Source organism: Rhinichthys klamathensis, unplaced genomic scaffold (assembly GCF_029890125.1).
Source record: "Rhinichthys klamathensis goyatoka isolate OS25496 unplaced genomic scaffold, OSU_Roscu_1.1 h1tg000491l_1, whole genome shotgun sequence".
NCBI lineage: Eukaryota > Metazoa > Chordata > Actinopteri > Cypriniformes > Leuciscidae > Rhinichthys > Rhinichthys klamathensis.
Window position 1 is genome coordinate 602,426 of NW_026606977.1, and position 14,366 is coordinate 616,791.

Consider the following 14,366-nt stretch of genomic DNA (forward strand, 5'->3'; position numbering starts at 1 on the left):
CATGGATTCATTAATAATATCTATAACAGAGCAACAATCAAAAGTATGATATGATTCGGCGAAATCCCTCCGAGATAAATTATGGCTTGTACTCATAGTCATTGTATATTTTTATATATATATATATATATATATATATATATATATATAGGTATATTGATATATATATATATCCTAAAGTCATATACAGTTATTTTTTCATTTGCTATTTACAAACAAAATGAATGAAGCATGAGGAATATTCTTGCTCTATGGTCCGGACTCAGGGGGCATTCAATTTGTCTTTGAGCAGAGCGTTCGCAATGTAACATTTCTAGTGCACAAATTGTATTTTTCCTCATTCTTTTAATAAAAATAAAAAAAGTCACTTGTATCGCAGCTAAAGACAGATGTGATGGCACACGATTTGAGTCCAGAGATCTTAGAACAAATGCGAGAGAGAGAGAGGGGAAGGGGAAAGAGGAGGTGGCTTTCATGACATTAATGATTCCCGTTTTATCACGACTTGTCGTGGAATGCTGTTACTTTTTATTGAACATATCTTGAAGCGGGCCCGGGAGGAACTTCATGACGGTGTCCACGATGCTCTCCTCCTCCTCTTCTTCATTCCCGCAGCCGGCAGGGATTGCTTTCTTGGGACGGGTCAGACTGCCCTCTGACGCCTGCTCCATGGCTGCCTGGGCTTCTGCCTCCTTCTCTTCCTTCTTCTTTATACCATACTGAAAAATACACAGCAGCATGTTAGGCCTTCAATCTTCAATCAGGTGAACAAATTCTTAAGCTTGAATGGATACTTTGACAATTTTCAATCTGGTTTCCGATCGCATCACAGCACAGAGACAGCGCTCATAAAGATAATAAACGATATTCGCTTAAATACTGATACAGGCAAATTATCAGTACTGGTACTACTCGACCTCAGTGCTGCATTTGACACTGTTGATCACGACATTCTTCTTGACAGGCTGGAAATCTGGGTGGGGCTTTCTGGGATAGTCCTAAAATGGTTTAGGTCATACTTAGAAGGGAGAGGTTATTATGTGAGTATAGGAGACCATAAGTCTGAGTGGACATCCATGACTTGCGGAGTCCCTCAAGGCTCAATTCTTGCGCCACTCCTGTTCAACATGTATATGCTCCCAATGAGCCAAATAATGAGAAAGAACCAAATTGCTTACCACAGCTATGCAGACGACACACAGCTCTACTTAGCCCTATCGCCCAACGACTACAGCCCCATTGACTCCCTGTGCCAATGCATTGATGAAGTAAACAGTTGGATGTGCCAAAATTTTCTTCAGTTAAACAAAGTCATTGCATTTGGAAACAAAGGTGAAGTTCTCAAGGTGAATGCATACCTTGACGCTAGGGGTCTAACAACTAAAAATCAAGTCAGAAATCTTGGTGTATCTCTAGAGTCAGACCTTAGTTTCAGTTGTCATGTCAAAGCAATTACTAAATCAGCATACTATCATTTGAAAAATATTGCAAGAATTAGATGCTTGGTTTCCAGTCAAGACTTAGAGAAACTTGTGCATGCTTTCATCACCAGCAGAGTGGATTATTGTAATGGACTCCTCACTGGCCTTCCTAAAAAGACCATAAGACAGTTGCAGCTCATACAGAACGCTGCTGCCAGGATCCTGAGCAGAACCAGAAAATATGAACACATCACACCAGTCCTCAGGTCTTTACACTGGCTCCCAGTTACATTTAGGATTGATTTTAAAGTATTATTACTGGTATATAAATCATTTAATGGGCTAGGACCTCAATATATTGCAGATATGTTCACTGAATATAAACCTAACAGATCACTCAGATCATTAGGATCACATCAGCTAGAAATACCAAGGGTTCACTCTAAGCACGGAGAGTCTGCTTTTAGCTATTATGCTGGAACCAGCTTCCAGAGGAGATGTGCTCCTGATGTGCTCCTACAGTAGTCACATTCAAATCCAGACTCAAAACACATCTATTTAGCTGTGCATTTACTGAATGAGCACTGTGCCACTGTTCGTCCGACTGTTTTTACTGTACTTTATTTTTTATTCTAAACTGTTTTAATTACCGGTATTCTTATTTGTTTTGATTATTTTAATTTCTTCTATGTAAAGCACTTTGAATTACCATTGTGTATGAAATGTGCTATATAAATAAACTTGCCTTGCCTTTCCAATGTCACCACTTGCTGTTAACTCTTTTTTTTAAACTAGTTTTTGGCAGTTTTTCTGCTGTATCATTTTTAAGAAACCCAAAATTTTAAAGAGGACATATTATGCTTTTTTTAAATTAATTTGTTAAAATGTTTATACATTTTCAGCTTTCTTTAGAGTGTAATGTTGCTGTTTGAGCTTGAAAAAGGTCTGCAAAGTTACAAAGCACAAAGTCCTCTCATTTATTCTCTATATCAGTGTGCACTGTTTCAGAACTCCCTGAAACGCCTTGTAGTCTTGAGTTTTCTTCCGGGAATAAACACATCACAATATTCCTCATTTAAATAATTCCCGCCCAAGGCATACACTAAAAAGGGGGTCAGGCCTGATATGTATACCTTGAATTCAATATAAGTTACATTGGATAAAAGAGTCTGCTGAAAGCATAAATGGATATGTTTATGCATGTACTGGACACTCAAAAACTGTGTGCTGAAAGTGGACACTTTGGGTTGCAGGACAGGATAGGCCAGAATAGGATAGGGTAGGATAGGATAGGACAGGATAGGACTGGATAGGAAAGGAAAGGAAAGGATAGGATAGGATAGGATAGGATAGGATAGGATAGGATAGGATATGATAGGATAGGATAGGATAGGACAGGAAAGGAAAGGACAGGACAGGATAGGATAGGATAGGATGGATAGGATAGGATAGGATAGGACAGGACAGGACAGGACAAAATGGGATAGGAAAGGAAAGAAAAGGAAAGGAAAGGAAAGGAAATTTCCTAGATGAATCACATGAATCACATGACTATTTCCTCTTGATTAGCATACAAATGTTTGAGCATTGGAGAATTCTGGCTACACTCAGTTCTAGATTGTCTCATGACATGAATGTTAGAAACATTTAAATTGGGATGGTGTATGTCCATAAAACCTTGGCAGACTGCCATTTGGCAAGTCAGTGTAATTATTTGGGCTTGGCAGTTAGCTTAGTGATTCACAGAAGCTTCATTTAGATCAGAGACACTTTCTCATTTACAAATAAATGCCCTGATTTTAAATGGTGTGCCGGATATTGGCAAGGAAATCCACTTCATTAGAGAAGTACTTAGATGACAAATGGTCCATTTCGTCTTTGTTTCACCCCCAAAGAGTCTTTCACCCCCAAAGGGTCCGAGGCTCGTTAATTCTTGCCCATTCAACTGTTTTACCCCTTTAGCTACACTAGAAAGACCACAAAGAGATGAAGGAATCTTCCACTTTAATTGTGCTCTTGCCGTTATTAAAGTACTGTAACTGTTTTCTATTTTAAAATGTTATTTATTCCTGTGGTCAAAGCTGAATTTTCATCATCATTACTCCAGTCTTCAGTGTCTGATTCCCTTCATTTCTGATTTTTATCAATGTTGAAAACAGTTTTTTTTCTGTTTAATATTTTTTGTGATAACTATCATACATGTTTTTTCAGGATTCTTTGATGAATAGAAAGTTCAAAATAACAGAATTGATTTAAAATAAAAGTCTTTTGTAACATTATAAAAGTCTTTACTGTCACTTTTAATCAATTGAATGTTTCCTTGCTGAATAAACAGCAAAAGTATTAATCAAATTGATAAAAAAAAAAAAACTTAATGACTCTTTAAATCTCAATAACCCTTAAAAAATCTTAATGACCCTTTAAATACTTTTGAAGTTGTACATACTGTGTGTATGCATTGCTTGTTTTAACTCGTACAACCTGCAAATGATGGGTTCTATTTCCTGTATCACTCCGGGAATCATCCTAAAGGAATGATGAGTAGTAATGGGAAGGAAGGAGATTTATATGAAGGAATGATGTTTAGGGCAAGCCATATTCCCCCCCTTAGGACTCTTAGCGTCCCTGAGACATATATAATTGTGACATCTTGTCAATAAATGGATTAAACAATGGATGATTTCTTCCTCCGACTACTGAGGTCACAAACTAGCTTGTGCAATCAGCAGCTGACTTTATAAACAATGATTTTCTTAAACTATCTATAATTAGGAATAATATGGATTCCATCCCTTGTGTAGACATAATCGTATTAATGCAGCTTAATCTGAGAAATACTTAATGGGTTACTTGAAGGGAGTGCATGGCAAACCCTGGAGTTCAGCCATCGTGGACAAGACATAAGGACTTCCATCAGTATTGCAGTCACATTTTGTACAGAATATGAAGATTCTGCCTTAATCCTTGTGGTAAATTAGACCCATGGGGTGATGGCTTATAGCAGAAAAAAGACTTTGGCCTCCCATCCTCTCTTAACATGGCTTTGCATAAAAATATATCTGTTTTACTCCAACTCAGTTTGTCACAAAAGGAAATCACCACTGAGACTCAGGAGCCCAAGGTAAATTATCGTGACAAATTCGTAAATGCCAAGTCTGTTAAGCAGAATAATTATTTCTAGCTCTGACTTTAGTACATCTGATGAAGCAAATGTTCTTGATGTCATTTACACAAGTTTCCGGCCAGTAAATGCATATTGAAGAAGAACATTTTAAGTAATTAAGTAAAAGACTGTTTAATATAATCTGCCTAAAGACTATATCTAAAAATTTAGAAATTAACTTTCATTAAAATATACTTAAAAAACATTCTGTAACAAACAGTAGCTCATGTACATTTAAATGATCATAAATGAGAGCAAATTAATCACAGTTTCATGGCAGTTCTAGTATATGAATGTAGATTAACTAATACTCTGCATTGCATAACGTAATAATATTTGTAATAATGTAATGAAGCTGTGAAATATCACTGTCTTTTATTAGAACAACATTTTCATTTGAATAATCCCTGGGTCTTCCCTTCCATGACACCTTTTTCTTTTCTTTTATTATTGCACAGCAAAGCAGCCATATGGCAGTGTGAGCGCAGGGACTCGAGCACAGTCAATCTCCACAGCCTCCACAGTAATGGAATGCTTGCCAGAGCTAGACTGTTATTTTCCCAGTCCCTCTGGTTCACAGCATGCACCCTCAGGGCCCGTCCATTCTCATACACCACGTACCACTCAACTACATTCAGCCTCCCCGAGAGTGAAACAAACTAAGAAAAAAAAAATATATATATATTTTTTTTCTTTACAGTATGCATTTATGTGGTCTGTATAATTCACTATTCACTGTGAACAACTATTTTACAACATATATACTGCTGTTCAAAAGTTTGGGATCGGGAAGAAGTCTCTTCGGCTTACCAAGGATGCATTTATTTGATTGAAAATACAAAACAAACAGTAATATGAATGAAATATTATTGCAATTTAAAATAAAGTTTTTTTATTTGAATGATGCTGAAATTTCAGCTTTTCCATTACAGGAATAAATTACATTTTAAAATATATTCAAACAGAAAAGTTATTTTAAATTGTAATAATATTTCACAGTATTACTGTTTTTTTATTGTATTAAATAAATGCAGCCTTGGTGAGCAGAAAAGACTCATTTTAAAAAACATAAAAAAATCTTACCAATCCCAAACTTTTGAACGGCAGTGTATTATTATACTATTTTCTAAATACATAGATTAGTGATTCTCAAACAAAAACAAAGCATGATCATACTTTTCTTTAACTGGGGAAAGATGGGTTCTATTTAGGGTTCATGACTCAGTTATATAAAAAGGAATGTCTTAAATTATTGCATAATGCTTCCAGGTTTAACAGGTTATTTAATGTTTTTCTAGTGATAAAAAAAATTGTGAATTAAAACAAATGAATTAAAACGGGAAACCCCTAAAAGGTTGTATATGTGAACTCTTTTCTTATAAGAGTGAAATAAAATATACATATGTAAATGTTTTTAGCATTTTACCACAGCTTGAGAATCACCGGTCTTGGCCAGTGTTATTTTTAGTATCACTTATATACCATTATTTTCTGTTAGATTTTTTTTATGTATATTTTCTTTTTTCACTTTAATTAAAGTTAAATAGGTCTATATAGCATTTATTAATTAATGAATGAAAATGATAAATGTTGCCTTGGCGACATTGCTGAAATAAAATAAGTTTAAGTTTTCTCATTTTCTTTCAAGTAAAATTTTTTTTAATGGTTTTAGTTTGAGGTTTAGCTAACGATAAAAACACTGGCCTACCGTGAGTGATCATACAAACATCTTGACACCTCATAACAGTCAATCATCTCACGATAGATTTACCTTGTCCCTGATGCCCTGTCGAAGCGATTCCCTCTCCGCTTCCATTTTTGCGTACTTTGCCTTCCTCTCCTCCTCCTGTTGCCTGAGGGCTTCCTGTCTTTCTTCCTCCTTTCTTTCAGCATCAGGGTCCTTCTCCTCCTCGCCCCCCAGCATTTTCCCCATGTCTTTGGTCGCTCCTTTGAGAGAAAGAAGGAGAGAACCAGGAACAGAAAATCACTCAACAGTCCACGAACTGGATCACAAAGAGGGACTTCCAATTTCCAAAGACTTTTGGAGGATAACCTCTCACAAGGTGAATTGAAAAGCTGAAAAATTAGTTCTCACAAGTCATCCAGCTTCTTTTATAAATACTCTCAATGGTGACTGCTCTCTTTGTCGGCAGGAGATGCGAGGAGGACAATAGCCAAGAAAAGCACAATGGGTCAGATTGTTATAACAAAAGGGCTCCATTAGGGCCATGAGAATACAGGATTTTGACAAAGCAGATAATAAGTTCTGATTGCATCCGCAGCTCACATTCATCTGCCATCACGCCGCTTGTTAGCGCTCCGCAGTGAGATTGTGTATCTCTCCACTGTTGGTCAAACCGTGCAACACGTTGTTAGGCTTTGTAATTAGCATTTAGCAAAAGACAAGTGTTTTAAATCACACATGGCGAAGTCAGAATAACTCTTTGTGAGCATGCAGCCAAAGTCATGCCCTTTAGGATGAGGGAATGTTAATTTTAAACGTAGAATTGCATTGAACATTATATAAAAAAAGTGAATTTTTCTTGTAACTCTTTCGTTTCTAATGATATATTTTTAAAAGTCTTTAGCAGTCACCAATATCTTGTGGTCAGTAATGCTGAGCTCAAATATAATAGCACATATCTAGCCGAATTCAAAAGCATACTTTCTGCCACCTTTGTGTCTGAGTTAGGCTGACATAGCAGAACAGAAGTTATCCAAGTTCATGCAATATGTATTCATGTCACGTCGGTTTATGCTGGGAGACAGAGCTCCATGTAAATGCATGAAGGGTTCTGTTTTCAGTCCAGGAGTTTTGTTCTCCCTGGATCAGCAGTGGAGGGCGGCACACTGCCATTGCCCACCAGTCCATGAGGTCTGCGTTCAACCTGCGTGACACCATGGTCTCGCATTTACTGCTCTCTAGAAATTGATTTTAATGAGGACTGGGTCTCTCTGACAGCAGAGACGTGTGAAGACTTCAGCTTAGATCTGACGATTCACTTCTCTTTCAGCCTGGGCTGCTCGTACACATCATATCTACATGAAGGTTGAGAGGACCAGGCTTGTGTTTACTCTGGACAGGGTTGGGGAGCGTATAGCCATATGCTTTTTATCAGGCATTTATGAGAGACCCAGTGTTACAGTTAGTGCCTGAAAGAGTTTATACATGTAGAGAAAGCTTCTAATGACTAGATTGAAAGTTACAGCTACAAAAACAAGAGTTTCACTATACTGATTAAAGTTAACATAGCAAATTGAGCTTGCATGTTCCTGGTCTTATTGTGTATAATTCATGCTATGTAATTTCGAGGAAAACATTTTTTTCTCCCCTTTTTTGTTGTTATTAGTGTTAGGGAAAGTTACTTTTAAAGGTATTGAAAAGGCGCGTTACTCCCTAAAAAGGAACTAATTGCGTTACTTAGTTACTTTTAATGAAAAGTATTGCAAATACTTTACTTTTGGGTTACTTTTTCTCACCTAGGTTTGATGGATTGATTTTTAATAACTAAACAAAAGTTTGGCAAAGTAAAGGCTCTTTCACACCAAAAGTGAAATGGACAAGCCTTCTGCTGGATTGCTGAAGAATAGGATGCAGGAGAAGATAGTTCAACGCTATCTCACGACCAATTCGTACGAATTTGTACGAGTGATTAAAAGGTGGCTAATTCATACGACCTCACTCGTACGAATTTGTACGATTTGTCTAAACCCACGTGATGGGTAGGTTTAGGGGCGGGGTCAGGGGTATGTCATTCGTATGAATTCATACGAATTGGACAACTCGTAAAATATGTACGATTTAGCAAAAATCTTACTAATTCGTACGAGTGAGGTCGTACGAATTGTTACGAATTAGCCACCTCGTAAAATTCGTACACGAATTGCCGTTTAGCAATAAAAACAAAAAACAAAAAAATTAAATGAGGTTTATTTTTTGCTTATTGGCATGCTTTAAGGTCAAAAGCGAAGACATTGGTAAATAAAGTGAGATTAAGTACATAAAGTATATTTGTGTAATTTAACGTCTAGAACTACAAAACCCATCATGTTCACACACAGCACACACAACGCCTCTGCACTTACTCACGATTCTCTCAACATGAGGACAGGAAAGCTGCCAGTTAATACAAAACAAAGTAACTTGCGTTACTTATTTGAAAAAGTCCCTCAGATATTTTGTTGTAAATGTAAAAGTAATGCATTTTTACTTGGAAAAATTTAATCTGATGACATAACTTGCGTTATTTGTAATGTGTTACTACCCCCTTCACTGGTTGTTATCTCTAGACCACACAGGCTAGCAAATGCTAACCATTAGCATAGGTATTTAGCTCAAAAAGACTTGCCAATCAACTGCAAACTCACATTCAGTCTGACTCTGTTATAGAACCCCCATCAATTTCAATCCATTTTTGATGAATCCAAGCTCTACTTTTTGTTTTTCTTGGAAATAGTTGCATGATGTGGGGTCAAAACATACATTTATATCACAAACCAATTGACTTTTCAGTGTAAGTGACTCACTTCTGTCTTGCTGTAATTCCAACAAAATGAAACAATTATCCCCACTCATATTACACTGGACCCAGCCATTCAGCGTCAGCACAATCAATAGCTTATAAGAGTCAGAACTGCACAACTATATGAGCTTGAACAAAACATGCCCACAAGCACTGCAGGCTTAATACTGTTCTCAAAATGACTTCTGGAAAGGAAATGGGAAAATGAAAGAAAACATTGGTCTTCATCTTTAAAATTTTAGAACAATTGATTTGGGGTTTTAATTTTAGAGTAGGATTAACCTATGAAAACTGACTCAGAGGCAACTGAACTGAAACTACCCACTAGGGCATCCATGGAAAGGATTAGCTGACATTACCGAAAACTTGCTGAAACCGAGAGATTTTGTAGAGAGCTGTCATCCTGAATTACCAGTCGAGTGCAGAGTATATATCCCTGTAGTGAACAGCTTTAGCAAACTCTAGGTTTGAAATGAGTATAGCTGGTGTGTATTCTCTGAGAATATCTTTGGCTGCAGTAGGTGAATGTCTTGAAGGTACAAACAGTGCTTCTCTCACTGCAAAGTATATTTTTAAATTGCTCAACGTGCGCTGTATTTGTATAATTTCAATGTAGGGGAGAATAAAGTAATGCCTGATATTTGAGGTTTGAATTTAGCATGGCACTCTGTTAAGAAGACCTAGCCAAAGACATATTTTATTAATTCTGTGGTTATTTTTTTAATATTTGTATTTTATTCAAGGAATTTTGCATTTAAGTCAACATGAGACGGTGTGCACAACCCATTTTTACGCCGGTCTACTTCTGAAATGTGACATATTTCTGAGTGCATGAGGATATTCAACAAGTAAAAACTCTAGGGTAAAGCCCACCAAGGACGACAACTATAGCTATAACGTTTTAATAATCGTTCTAATTCTCTGAGAATAGGGAAGTACACACCACAACTATAGTAACAACGACACAGAAGAACAACTTTCTTTCAGAACAATTTTTTTTCCATCTGATGAACGATAAAAACATTGACAGCCTACCAGAATACCACGAACTTTAAAGAGCTTGAGTAATTAAAGCAGCAGATGAAAAAAACTGCAGCATGTACTTATAATAAACAGACGCTAATGGTTATAGTTATCTTAATAGTTATTGTTCCTTTTCTTGTATTGTTTGTTGAGCCTTTGTCTAAAGACAATTTTCTCCCTCTGTGAGGATAGACAATAAAGCTTTTTGGATTTGAATTTGAATGTGCCTTAAGACTTAATTATGTCCTTTGGGAATTTATTTTAGACTATACTGAATCTAAAGACAAAAGAAAAGAAACATAATTAACTTAAAATGGATAATAACCTTGGTTGGACCATGTGCATTTGATGAAAAAACGTGTTTCAACTCAACTCAACTTCCAGTCCAATTAATATTAACCCTTATTTACCCCAAAGTTTTTGAAGATCACAGGCCAGAGCCGTCACTCTTTTCTCCCGTCTGAACTCTAGTGTTTTTCATTGTCTGTTTTTAATTAGAGCTGTTTTCTGCGGCTTGGCACAGGCTCTTGTCTCAGCTCCTCTGCTTCACACGCTGTTAATCTGCGCTCTTGAGGCTAATTAGCTCATCTGATCGTGACAAAGTCTCCGCGTGACACACAAACGCTTTACGATGTCTCTGTGTTGCTTGGCGCTCTCTACTGCTCAGCCACTTGTGCAGACCAGACCAGAGTCCCTAAAGTAGATCTCTTCACAACAAGCAGCTAACCACGCTAAAGCTAACGCTGTTCAAGGGTCTCCTCATCATGTGTCATGGTACGCCTGTCGGCCGGGAAGCCCTGTGCGATTTGAAAGACCGCAAAGTGATGCTTGAGTTTTGAAAATGGTACCGTCACTTGGGCTGGAAATGGACTGTGTTATATAAAAAGAGTGTGTATGCTTAAGTATGTGTCTGTTGTAGCGGAAAAAGTGATGGAGATGACGTACTTGACAGGTGGCGTATCCTCATTCCTTTGTGTGGCTGTCAGTGTGTGTCTGTGTCCTTACTGTGAGAGGAAGTGTGGGTAGATGAGAACAAAATGTGCCACTCTTTAGCCGAGTGCCTGTGTAGGAAAGGGAAACATGCCCGTAGGGCCGTGCGGTATATATCGTGTGATAGTTGAAATGTGCCAGCTGGTGCAGATTTTGCTAAACCATTCATACCACAGTAGATGTTTTAGTGGACAGAAGTTAACATGGCTAGCTTCAGCACTTAGATTCCTATTAGTTGCCATGCAACAAAAAGCATTTTTGTTCTCCGATTGCCGGTATCTGTTTATTTAGTTTTATGTACAATTTTATTACATTAGAATATATTTAAAGTCCCTCTGTAGTCAATCATTTTATCCCTTAAAACTCATTTTTGATCACCAAAATGACTTTAACTTTTTTTTTTTATCCTTAAAAAATATCTTCATGCCTTAGCCTCCTGAGACCCGAGAGTTTCCCTGGTGTGCATTTTATAATTGTTCTTGCTATTTGGGATAAGTAGGACCTAATAAATATAATAACTAAAATTTGTTTTTGTACAGGAAGTAGTTTTTGCAGAAAATGATGTCCTCATGTGAGGACAGTGGGTCTATGATTTACCATATGATGTCCTCGTGTGAGGACACAGTACTAGCAATAAAAAAAAAAAAAAACTTGTGGTTGTAAAATGGTTGTAATTCAAGAATGCTTTGGAATATAGACATATGGTTGGTCTTGTTTTTAAGAAGACATTTGCCAGATTATTGTAGAAGTGAAATAAATTATGAAAGTGAAACAGAAAAAAAGTTATATAAGTTTGAGTTTATGAAAATATAGAATGTAAAAATATAATTATTTATATTTTATATAAAATATATATATGATAAAATATATTTTACTCTAAAACTGCTAGAAAATTAAAGCCAAAAATCTAAACAAGTTGTGTTCCAAATTTTAGGTTGATATCTCAAAAAATGAGCTTTCAGTAAGATTTTATTTGGGCGTAGTACCAAACTTTTTCACTAGATGGACAGCCAGCTTCCTTACTGACCATATAAGGGTGTCACCATTTTCATATGTTTTGAGTGATCTGAACCATGTCTTTCCATAATTCCATACAATTTATTAAGTATACATCCTATTCAGAAATAGTATGGGTGTTTTGGCAGTATTTGATTTGATTTCAACCTCTAAAAAACATAAAAAGAGCACATGTGCGTTATAGCTCGCTGCCGCATCACAAATCGAGAATTCATAATATTTTTCTTTATATTCTAAAAATGTTCAGACCTTTTTTTCTGATAACATTTAATTAGTGTTATCTTTTGAACTCTTGGCATGAAAACAAACTGAGGTTTCTACCAATCTTTCATGATTTTTCATGTTTTTTTTTCTATTTCAAAATAAAGGCCTAAACACGCCTAATGAATATGAAATATTCTTGTTGCAAATTGATAAATTACTGCTATTCTGTAATTTATTTTTAAAAACAGCCACCAAATATGAAAACTAGAGATTGTAAGCTTTCAAATGATATTTAGTTTGTCAATATTACTTTAGGTTTTTACTAAGATATTATTGTTCTAAATATATATGGGCAAACGTCCCACGTGGGACGGTGACAGTTAAGGGGGTAACGTAATATAGTCCCAATGTCCTCAAACGAGTACTTCATATTTACTGATGTCCTAGAGTGCTACTATTACTAAAATATGTCAAATTTTAATTCCCATATGATGATAGAGACAGTATTGTACATGAAAATACATTTGTTTCATTCATATAATTTGAATAGATTTTTTACCTGGGTAATTTTTCTTTCGGGAACTGGTGTAGAGGTGTTAGGGTTAGGGTTAGGGTCATTTTCTTCTCACTGACATTGGTGTAATGTTGTGATATCACTACAAGATGGTGTGGGCAGTGCCCCTAAATGTGGCCAACATGTCTAAGATTTACAAAATTGACTATCATTGTGTCAAGAGGCAAAAATGTAATGTCCTCATATGAGGCCGCAGGGTCTCAGGAGGTTAGAATAGTATTTAGTACACGTGGTTCTATGAATATGTAAATTAGCCCCGCCTCCACTCACTCACACCAGCTCAGAGATTCACTCACTGACGATCACACGTTGACGTGATTGGTTACAAGGTAGTTTGTGACGTCAGAAACACCATTGATTTCAAGCCGCGTTATTGAGACTGTCTTTGATCCACTGCAGTTTTAAGGAGAAAATACTCAGCAATGGTGTTGACATGAATTTACACATGGTTTGTCTTAAAGCATATTGAAAACACCACATAGACACATAAACAACTTTAAAAGCTTGATTTTTATCTCAGCGGGACTTTAAAATGATGTCCCTGGATGTCTTGGCAGATTTAGCTCACTTCAGGGAACAGTCTGGTCTTTAGAATATCGTGTTATATAAAGTGTCAAAATGTGGGTTCATTTCTTATGAATAATCGAATCTATTAGTTTGCGTTCTTAACAGAGAAAATAAAAAAGTTTATTATAATAGAGTACATTTTATGTGTAAGGCATTTCATTCACTGAACATACTTCCTCAAAAGTAACAATATATTGCATACATGATGCTTCTCAACTATTCTTTTCAAGGTTCTTTTTCCTCTCTGTGTGTGTGTGTGTGTGCGTGCGTGCGTGTGTGTGTGTGTGTGTGTGCGTGTGCGTGCGTGTGTGTGTGTGTGTGTGTGTGTGAAGGTCATCTACACACTGAAGGACTGTGAGAGGGGTGATCAAGTCCCCCGTGGAGCCCGGGCACATGGAGAGAGCGCAAACTCAAGGACTCTGTGTTCCCTTCTTGCTCCATCTGTCTTAATCTCACACCTGCTAAACAGCGAGAGCCCAGTGGCACACCTTCCTCCCTGCGAGGACATTAATGTCCACCGACAGATCAGATACCACACAGGACACCCACAAACACGTCTCTTCCACAGTGCCAAGCAGCAGAGAGGCCATGACCTCTGCACTTCTCTCCATATGTTAGCGGTAATCACGTGTCTCATGTGACGCACTTCATCCATCCCAATTAAGTGATGATTTATGGTGAAGGTGCCTCATCTTGAAAAAAAATCCAATTATCTTTGAGGCTTTGTAAACAGATTTTTTAAGACTTGGCATCTTGTCCTTGATTATCTCCATAACTCCAAAATAATGACGTCTTAATATTATAATAACTTCAAAACAGTGCCTGTGATTTTCCATTTTCTTTCTACAAAGTTTATCTTAAAAAGTTGAATGAAAAAATCACTC

The 14,366-nt window shown here is 36.8% G+C and overlaps 1 protein-coding gene across 2 annotated transcripts in view; it reads right to left on the reverse strand.

Moving 5' to 3' along the window:
- Positions 1–208: 208 nt before the first annotated feature.
- The window catches only part of LOC130072500 (complexin-1), a 47,598-nt gene continuing 33,440 nt past the window's right edge, over positions 209–14,366 (reverse strand). For both annotated transcript variants that reach the window (XM_056237628.1, XM_056237627.1), the window contains exons 3-4: positions 6,356–6,531; positions 209–719 (exon numbers count right to left, since the gene is read on the reverse strand). In XM_056237628.1, coding sequence (XP_056093603.1) covers positions 522–719; positions 6,356–6,531 — 374 coding nt within the window. In that variant the 3' untranslated portion in view covers positions 209–521. The remainder of the gene's footprint in view (positions 720–6,355; positions 6,532–14,366) is intronic.